Here is a 10,065-nt window from a genome sequence, read left to right on the forward strand (position 1 = left end):
CCTCCTCCGCTAGCTCTCCATCAGGCTGCAGTACTGTGTCACTTTCCGCACTCAGCTCCACATCGGAGTTCTGAGCTTTGGGGCATGATGACGACAGCCTCTTCTGGAGCCGGCACCTCTCTAGGACTTAAAGAGAGAATCGAGCAACTAATGGGTGATAAAACCGCGTGAAAGGAACACAAGATTTACATACGAGACTCAAACTAATAATGTTCAGTTTGTGCATCCATTAAGCAAAAGAGAAAGTGAAACAGTTTAGATTTATAGATGTGGGAATGTGTATGTCTGTGTAGGCAACATCTGTATAATCTCTCCCACACATCATCAATCTTCCTTCAAGCAGACGCTGCTCAACGTGCTTTTTCCAAATTCAGTCATTTTTTCCCCCCCAAATTGTGTTACGTAAATGAGTTACAGCTCTCCAGAGGGACTCATTTTAATTCTGCTGTTATGTATAGTCTGTACTCACTGTTTGCCTTGAACCAGTGTTTGCTTGGGCTCTGGTTCAATTCAGCACTCATTTCCACACATTCTTTGTAGAAGTCCTTCAGTCTTCCCCCATCGCTGGTTTTCCCATCTGACTTGAGGTCTCTCTGCTCCTTCCTGTTCTGCTTCGTCAGTCCCTCCTCACCCTGCAATGACTCTTTTAAAAACAAATGCTCTTCTTCTTTTATTGTAAAACCATTAAAGAGAAATAACACATGCACAAATCTTGTTGGGTTGAGTTACACCTCCTGTCCAGGGGTGACACTGTAAAACTAGTCTATGCATTTGTTGCTTTAAGGCTGGACGACTGTGATTCTATACTGTCAGGAAGTCCACCAAATGCATTTGGATTAAAAGTTTTTGGCTGATCCAAAACTTTTCTGGAAGAGTTTTGACGATAATAAAAAAGAAAGATCATATTTCTCCTACTTAATCCCTCAATAATCAAGATACATTAGAGATTTTCCATATTTTCCTAACAGAGCACTTTGGACTCTGACTGCAGGAATTAAAACTTTACTTTTTGAACAAGTTTATAGTTCAGCAGCATCTGGAAAACCATTTTTTCCAGGCAAGAGATGATGAGCATTGTCTGACCCGTGTCATCCCACAAGTGAATCGTTCATATTGGATTGCTTCTCATCCAAAACAATGAGCTCAATAATTCTGCCCAAGAACAATGTCATGAAGAAAGAGTGGTGTCATCGCATCATATTAGGTAAAAATGTAATAACCATCTGAGGATTTTAAAGTGTGATGGAGCTCTGATCAGGATGACAGATGAAGCACTGAATTTTTGGACGTGTGGTGAGAACATTTTCAACACTAAACCCAATGAGAACATGTGGTCAGTTCTTTGAAAGAACAAATTTGATCAACTTCACAAGTTTATACCAAATATGTCAGACTGAATTGAACAATTTAAAAAGAAATACTTCGATCAATTTGGGTCACAGGTCAAGTACAAAATCGCAAAGTGTAAGTCAGTCATGTCCAAAATCCATAACATTTGAATTTTAAGCCCAAAACATTTAATTTGGACAAATTATAGCTTTATAAAGAATAAATAAAATGAACTTTTGCCAAGATGACCGGCTAGCAGCATTGAACTCTTTAAAAAAAAAACATAAAGTCAGCACTGTTACATTCACGTTTGGTTTTAGCAAATTGATTTTTGTGCTTCTATAACTGATGTAAACTAAATGTTGAGGTCAAAAATACAAACACTAGTTTCACTGCCAAAGTGTTTGGCTCTGACACCTTTTTCATTCTGTTTCACAGTAATGAAACCAACAGGAATGACCCAGCGCTCACCAACGGTTTTACTTGTCTTGTTTGACGGCAGCTGTTCTGTCTGCGGCTTAGTGGCTTTCCCCATTGTTTTTGAGTGGTTGGGTTTCTGTCCTGTCTGCTCTTCAGATTGTTCAGAGCCAGTTGATCTCTCTGAGCCCTTGCCGCCTTGCTCATCTTCCCCTCTGCTTTTCCCACCTGTCTTTCCTTTGCTCTCTTTCTGATCGGTTTGACCCTTGCGTTTTTTCCTCCTGAATTTTTCTTTCATCCCAGAAAAAACAGCCTCTTCGCTGTCAGTGGATCCTCCGCTGCGTTCCTTGACGTGTTTTCTAGTTCTCCTCACCGATATCTTCTCAGGTTTGGCTGGGATAAAAAGAGGGGATGATGGACACGACTCGATGGTGCCTTTATGGGAGACAAAATGAAAAAAAATAAGTCTTTGTGGTAGATTTTTTTTATTTAGACTAGTCCTCTGAAACCCAGGAGTGGGCGCAATGTCAAAAAATATTGATGAATAAGCTTTGGGAAGTAATGGAAAATGGAGACACTCATTTCCAGGCTTTGTACCATTGCCAGTGTTCTGCTCGAGAGGGAGAATTAAGTTTTCCTTTGTGCCGTTGTTCAGCTGTTGGCAGGAGCTGTATTTGTTTCGGAGACTAGTGCATCTGAAAAAGATGAAAAATGTGCTTTCATCATAAGTCATATTTCCTCCCCTGTGCCACCATCATCACTACCATCGCTTTTTTTAAGCAGTCTTTCTCTTTTGTTCCCAAATGTCTAGAGTTGGATTTGCCCACTTTGTTTTCACTGGTACTAATTTTAAATTTCTGCCAACATGTGGCTGAACCTTGACAGTAGGATGAAACCTGACCTGTAGCAGGGGGTCCCACCAGCCAGCCAGCTCAGTCTGAAGTAGCTTTTCCTGCCCTGCTGAAAGCCGGGAGCGTAGCGGTACTCACAGCAGGAGCTGATCCGAGCCACCACCATGCCGTTGACAAACAAGCTGGCGCTGAAGGGGAAACCTCTGTGCCTCTGAGACACAAACTGAAACTGCTCTGAAAAATAAAAGTGGACCAAATGTAAGACTTAAAGTAATATTTCAACCTTTGGTTAAAACTGAAGGTCTCCCAATTCCATCAATACAGGAGCAGCTATATTCTTTACTCTGTAGATTCAAGGTATTTACTGGGTTTATTTCAATATTTCAGTAGGCGTATATCAAAGCTCTGTCACATCAGACTAAGTCAATCGAATGGCATCTAGGATTGTTAGAAATATTCAAACATTGCAGCAAATTTGTAGAATTCATTTCCCTGTCATGATTTCGGACTGGTCTCTGGTTGCTCAGCATCAATGTTTTTCCTGCTGCTTTCCCTGACTTCCTTCTGTTTGCTCAGTATTAAAGGCCATCCCAGTATTGTATTGCAGTATATCATCTGCTTCTTGTATGTTCTCCTCCTCTCTCCTCTTCATTGCTAAATAGGATGCCAGGATGTCTGTTTGACAGCATTGCATGTGTCCAGTTTGCATTTTCTCTGCAGTCTGAAAAACTCAGTTTCTTTCAGTCCCCCAGAATTAACCTATTTTTTGCAATTTGGATGTCTTCTTAACAAATGTGAACCTTACTACACGGGAATGAAACACATGCCGATTTCTATGTAAGAAACCTGGGCACAGCGCTTTTTATTGAGTTGTTGTGAAAATTATAGATTACTCAACAGGTGCCGCAGCTTCAGATACTCTTAAAACCAGTCTGCAGCGATGCACCTCCACAAACACTTAGTGAAAGCTCAAAACACTCAAGGAACTCTCACAATCCCTCCCGCTTAATGGAGAGTGGATTACGATCTTTATGCTCCCCAGAACGCTTTCCTGAGGCCCTGCAGAGATCATCATCCACACTCTGGTGGATTTTAATCCTGAGGTCCGGTCTTAGTCTGGTGTTAAGGAAACTTACAGCCAAATCATGTGGACACAATCGAAAACACTAACTCTATGCTGGCATCTTTATGTCTTGTTAAGTAAAGTAGACTTTGATGGAAACACCTGAGACTGGTAGAATGAGAAACAACTGAGCGAAAGTTACCAAAGTTAGTGGAAAAAACCAAAAGTAACAGCAAATTTAAAAAGAGTATCTAAATAGCTGTAAGCACAAAAGGTTTTATAACAGATAACTGATGAGTAATTTGAATGGTGGCATGTTAGAAAGGAGGAAATAAAGAATAAAGCAGAATCATACAAATGATGCAGAGAACCAATGATCTTTCTAAGCAAACCCATACTAGTCAAACCTTAGCAGTTATTCAGGGAAAATCTGGACTTGTAACATATTGCATTAGCTTTTGAATCTGTTTCATCTTAAATAATTAACAACAGTTTCAATTTATCCAAAATTACAAGAGATTTGTATATTACCTCCTGCGCTAACAAGGCCCTTAAAGACACAGAGATTTTCTCCTCCATTGACTTGCTGAAGCACCTTCAGTTCATCCTTGGTGGACTTTGAGAGTGACCGTCGCTGACTTGGTCCTAGGTAGGTCATAGTCACTGTCACGTTGGACTTCTTTGCCTCCTTTTGGGCCTTTAGGTTGCTCTGCTATAAAGAAAGATAATTCATATACTTGCATATGTGCTGTAAGTGAAGATGTTGTTCTCAAAGTTGATATGTTAAAAGCAGAACAAATGAGTTAAAACACTATGCTTTGACAGATAAGGGTTGTATCAGCTCCAAAAGATCACCAATGCATCATTAGGCATTAGGTCATGATAACTGTTTTATTGTGGAGTTCACTGAAATACAATGAACTCAGTCTGAGCTGTAGCAGTCTTAAATGTTGATACACAGCAGGATGGAGCCATGCTTTTATGTTATCAGCATCAAAATCTGACCTAGCAATCAGATTATCACTGCTAAATTCAAGAATCACCGGACCAGGCTACATTTTTTTAAAACCTTCTCTGTCACCAAAGAAATAGCTGTGTGTATAAATCACAACAGATCAGCAGTTTCTAATAAAAGTTTAGTCCATCTGGAATTTAAAGATACATAAATCATCTAATTTACTGTGTGATCAGTGGAAGAGATATAAAGTGACTGGTTAGTACATAACAGTATATATAAATCTTTTTCAGCATGAATCTGATAAACAGTCACTTCACCTGTTTTTCTGTGTGAACTCTTGTTCTCTGTGAAGTAACTGATGAGAAGGATCCTCTCCGTTTGTCATACAGATAAGGGCAGGACTGACTCAGAGCTCTGCTGAGTGAGTTCAGGCTTGGAGCTTTTTTTGAGATGGCTGGAAGATAAAGGTCACCTCTTGTCGACTTTCTGGTATCAGCTGTGGGATCCTTCAGCTAAATCCAGCATACACAAACAAATAAAGAGAGCTTTTTTTAAAAGTTTGCAAAGGTCTGATGACTATCGCCTTGATTGTGCACAGAACCGCTAAAGTTTCTGAATAAGAAATCTTTCAGCACTGTCAAACCTCTCCTCATGCCTTTATATCTGTTTCATGTTAACTGGATTCTTCAATAATGTTTTTCCTCAATATGTCAGGAAAAGTGCATTTTATTGTAGCTAACCAGCCTTTACAGCTGTTTGTTCATTTCTTTTTAACCTTATGGGCGTCCTGTACTCTGGCGCCTCTCAAAGGTAATGGATGGTACTGCAGACATTACATTAAAATGAAGAAGGGCATTGCTTTTATTTTTAAATACAGCCTAAATTGATATTGCCCTTAAAAACACAAGAAGCATTTGTATAAAAAGGAAATTAAAGTAAAACAAAGTGCTATTTTGATTACAGGACAGCATTTTTTTCTGTTTCCCAGATTATATTCATTGAATGATAAAACATTACATTATTAGTCAGGATCATTAAAATGTTGCAAAAAAAGAAAACACTGACGTGGCTCTAGACTTTTGCATAACACGTTTAGCTGTTGCTTGGCATGCATGTTGTTTCTTCTTCATTACTCAGTTTTAAACTTGAAAAGAAAATATAACTTTCAGTGTAAAAATGTCTGTAACTTATAACTTATTTATAACTGCATAAGTGTTACTTACCTTGTAGATTTCCACAGTATCAGGGTTCTCGAGCAGCAGCAGTTTGCTCTTTGCCCTGATCAGACTTGCAATGGAGTGAATCATCTTAGCATCTCTTGGCTTTCCTGGGATCTGCACATACAAATCACGGTGGAGGATGAATTGAAATATCTTCCTAACTATGACGATGAAATGTTCAGAAACATGCTAATGAAGACTCACAGGAGTGTCTCTATGTCCTCCAGGAACTTCCCTGTAGTACGGATCCTGAAGAAGAGACTGGCTGTTCCTCCGAGTTCTTCTCATTGACTTGTTCTGATTTGTCTCCATCACAAACCGAGTCTGAGACCGATGCATATGAATATTTTTATTTTATAGAACACTAAAATCATTTGTCAATACCGACATCCTGGAGAGTTTTGAAAGGTTCTCTCCTAATATCTGAATCAGATGTGAAATTTACATATGAGAAAGACACAAAGTAGTCAACAAATACATTCTAATATCATAGTAAAGTCTGAAAAAGCTATTTGTAAATGATGAATTAATTTATTATGGGGGAAAAAAGCTCCTTAAAGAGATGATATAGATGATCTATGATGCTTTAAAACCGTTTAGTGGCTCAATTAAAATAAAACGCTTGTTGTCAGTTACCGCAAATGATAATCTGCAGTTATTCGATGGTTTGCAGCATCTAAAATGTAAAAGCTGAAGAAATTTGTGATAAGGCAAATACTTTTTCACAGCAATATGTTTACCTATTATCTGGATAGGAATACATTCAAGTTTTGCTTTGTCAGATAAGGAAGGACATTTTTAGATAAAATATTTCACACTCAAAATTATTACTCAAAATTATTACAAAAATCTTAACTAGACTTCAAAATGGCTGCATGTGCTGGGAAATCAATAAAAAACATTAAGAAAATTTTTTAAAGAAATAAATTAACTGACTAAAAACAAATAAATTGTTGTAAATTAGAGCTACAAAAACATTAAAATGTTAAATTTTGATTATTGCATAGAAATAAAAACATACTTATTGGTTAGGTAGTTATTTATTTATCTGACAGGATAAAATTATGCTTTCTCATTTATATTTGTGAAACTTTTTTGTTTTTTTTGAGTTACCATGCTGATTTGTACAGATGTCGCCTATGACGAAGTGATTATCTGGTATCTATTACAAACACTGAACCAACAGAGGACAGAATAGATTTTCCCGGTCGGGGTACGATGTGGAAAGTAATTCACTCAAGCAGATTGAGGTGAAGTCATGAGATTAGTGTTTGAGGGTGAAAATGGATTTAGTCTTCTTCTTCACACCTGAGCTGAGGGGCCGCTGTGATCCTGCAGCTCAGCGAATTCATTCAGGCATAATAGCTGCTCTGTGGCACCCAATGTGTTAAAGAAAAACTCCACAGAAAGCATATATTGAGATGACAGTGATCTTTGGGGGGTTTTTTTTCACTTCTCACTAACAAGCCTCCATTGTTCCTTTTGCAGCCTGACATTGAGATGCGGAACATGAAACCTAATAATTGTATCTGGACTGAGGGATTCTGGAAAAACAGACAGCAGGCAGCGCTACAGTGCAAGTCACCGTTCTTGCCAACACAAGGTAAAGATACGCATAAAGTCTTAAAAGAAATATATTTGTAATTACAGTCATATGATGTCACATTCAGAGCTACAAGGAACATTCCCTGTGGTATAAATATCATGCAACAGAAATGTGTTTTTCTCTTTATGGTCACTCTTTAACATGGGAAAGATAAGAAAACATCCCATTTAAGTCAGACAGATGTGTGTCCGTCAGGAAACGGCAAGAAAAATAGACACTTTCCTTCATGTGGTCAGAAGAAAAGCAATAAATCGTCAGTTTAAAACTGGAACTGTGACATACACGACTGCAAGAGGATTACAGATTTTCTTTCTACCATGCACAATGAGGAGAATCATAAAAGAGGCCTAGAGAAATGCAATGTCTTAGGGTTACCAAGTCTCCATAGCAACAATTTAAAATGTAAATTAGTTGTATTTACTGGTTTTGTAATGCTGGAAAACCTAAGCTATTACAGCTTTTAATGACCTCCAAAGTCAGGCCACCTCCTAATGCATGACTGTGACACAGGACTTACTAATGAAATTCCATGATGTTTGCATTATTATTTTTGTGCCTCCAAGGTATAGAAACATTGGCCTGTTTTATTGAGAAGACAGATGGACCATCCTCCCTATGATAGTTTTATATACATATTAGGATCAAGTTAACCATCTTGTTTTTCAACTCTTCCTGACTTGTGACTGCATTACTTGCCTGAACTTTTAACACAGCTACACTCCAGCCAGAGCACCAAGGTCAACGAATCAGTCGCTCCACTAAATGTCTAAATCCTGGCTTGAATGCAGAGGTGATGGAGTCTTTTCTGTAGCAGCTCTGCTTATGTATGGAACAGGCTGCATCTTAAAAGAGGTGTCACTCTGATCATTTTAAACCAATGACATTCTTTGATCTGAGAAATGCAAAGATTCTTTACTTAGAAGTAGAAAACAGCTTTAAGGACCATGTCTTTAAAAAAAAAAAAGAAAGAAAAAATAACCTTAAGTCTCTTCTTTGATTCAATGCTTTTCTGTTAAATCCACACAGCATAGAGCCTTACCTGCTGCCTTGTCTGAGTGTGGAGCTGAAACAGTCTTTTTGCACCAGGTGACCTGATACCTGCACAGCTGCTGATCTCCTGTTCTCTGCTCTCCTCACGCAGCCAACCGGTGACACCTGAGCAGTGCACACCTTTGGCACCGAGACGCTGCCGTCCCGACACTGGTTGCTCATGCATCTTTAATTCTGCCTGACGAGTAATGCCTGCATCGCCTAAAATGCTTGGAAAAGAAAAAAATAACTACTTTTACTTACAGAACTGTAACATTTAAAATTCTGGTTCTCATTCTGTCTGATCCAATAAATATCACATTATCAGTGTTTTGTTTTAGTGTTTTGCATTTAAAAGTTAATTTGTAAAACAAATGTTTTATGTCAAATTTTGATTGATGGTGGTTTCGTGTGGGTTGGATATTTGAGTAGAACAATAACGCCTAATACAAAAAGGCCAATTTGTCGCTAATCTGTATTCGTTCAGTTTAGCTGAGTAACGCATTACTATTTTAGAAGGTAAATTAGTTTCTTTGAAGAGATCCTGAAGCGACTGGATCTGATATTTGTTTGATTCCCAAACAAATGACTGCAGTAGAAATTACACTCCCACTACAGATGTGTAGTAGATCAGTAACATCAAAATGACAAAACTTTCCTCAGTTAATCTCTCCTCATTCTCTTCATGCAAAGTGATAGTCCAGTGGTTGACATGTTTGTTTCTCTGCAAATCTACACTCATCTTTATTTTGTTTGCATTCAAAAGGTCACTATTTGTTTGTTTTTTAATGGGTCAATAAGAGTCTCTCCACTACTTTATGGTGTGTGATTCTTGGGCAGCAGGTTTGCAGTCAGTGAGGACTGCTGGGTCCCGGAACAGGACAGAATGTCTTCTGTTGTAATGGATCTTTCTCCTGGGTCAGGTTAAGGCAGAGGTTCCCAAACTGTGAGGCGCGCCCCCTAGTTGGGGCGCCGTGCCATTGCAGGGGGGGCGCGGGAAGCTGTCTGGATGGAACACTGTATACGCTGGGTTTTTACCTTAGAGTGGCCAACTCTCTGTTATTCCTATGTCAATTTGATACAGTAGAGGCTTCCACACGACCCATGTCTGTGTCCTCTGTCACTTTTATCAGCAGTTAAACCTGTTTAATCCATTGTTAACTTGTGGTAACCTCTTTTTCCGAGCCACCTTTAAACCTGTGCAGCAGAAGGACACCTGCTGCTGCTGTGCAGAGCTACGCAGGTGTGTTAAAATCATGGCAGCAAACCAGCAAAACGCAAAGAACTTTTCACAGTTTTTCCCTCCAAACTAACCGACTGAGTTGAGTAAAGCTGTTGGATGCAGGTAATGTTGGCTAAAAGATGACTAACTAATAATACAGCACCTTAAGCTTGTTAACAAGTAGCTTAGGCTACTGGTGTTGTTGTCTATGTTCAGCTACGATTCATTTTGCTCCCCAAAAAGTTGATTCCCCCCCTTGTTCATCTGGAGTCGTGGCTGAATATAACAGGGAGTCTCTAAGAATCCACCCCAACCCCCTTCGCTCACACATTGTTCACCAGACAGCTATTTCTGGGCTCCCCCTATGGCT

The 10,065-nt window shown here is 39.0% G+C and overlaps 1 protein-coding gene across 1 annotated transcript in view; it reads right to left on the reverse strand.

Annotated features, from left to right (window-relative positions):
- The window catches only part of LOC106955099 (glutamate-rich protein 3), a 19,159-nt gene extending 10,499 nt beyond the window's left edge, over nucleotides 1-8,660 (reverse strand). The window contains exons 1-9 of the mRNA XM_015045066.1: nucleotides 8,484-8,660; nucleotides 6,043-6,162; nucleotides 5,842-5,952; nucleotides 4,936-5,130; nucleotides 4,192-4,372; nucleotides 2,648-2,831; nucleotides 2,344-2,441; nucleotides 1,801-2,181; nucleotides 35-126 (exon numbers count right to left, since the gene is read on the reverse strand). Coding sequence (XP_014900552.1) covers nucleotides 35-126; nucleotides 1,801-2,181; nucleotides 2,344-2,441; nucleotides 2,648-2,831; nucleotides 4,192-4,372; nucleotides 4,936-5,130; nucleotides 5,842-5,952; nucleotides 6,043-6,162; nucleotides 8,484-8,660 — 1,539 coding nt within the window. The remainder of the gene's footprint in view (nucleotides 1-34; nucleotides 127-1,800; nucleotides 2,182-2,343; nucleotides 2,442-2,647; nucleotides 2,832-4,191; nucleotides 4,373-4,935; nucleotides 5,131-5,841; nucleotides 5,953-6,042; nucleotides 6,163-8,483) is intronic.
- Nucleotides 8,661-10,065: the final 1,405 nt, after the last annotated feature.

This window comes from Poecilia latipinna, unplaced genomic scaffold, assembly GCF_001443285.1.
Source record: "Poecilia latipinna isolate Pla-1442-1.1 unplaced genomic scaffold, P_latipinna-1.0 Scaffold705, whole genome shotgun sequence".
Taxonomy (NCBI): domain Eukaryota; kingdom Metazoa; phylum Chordata; class Actinopteri; order Cyprinodontiformes; family Poeciliidae; genus Poecilia; species Poecilia latipinna.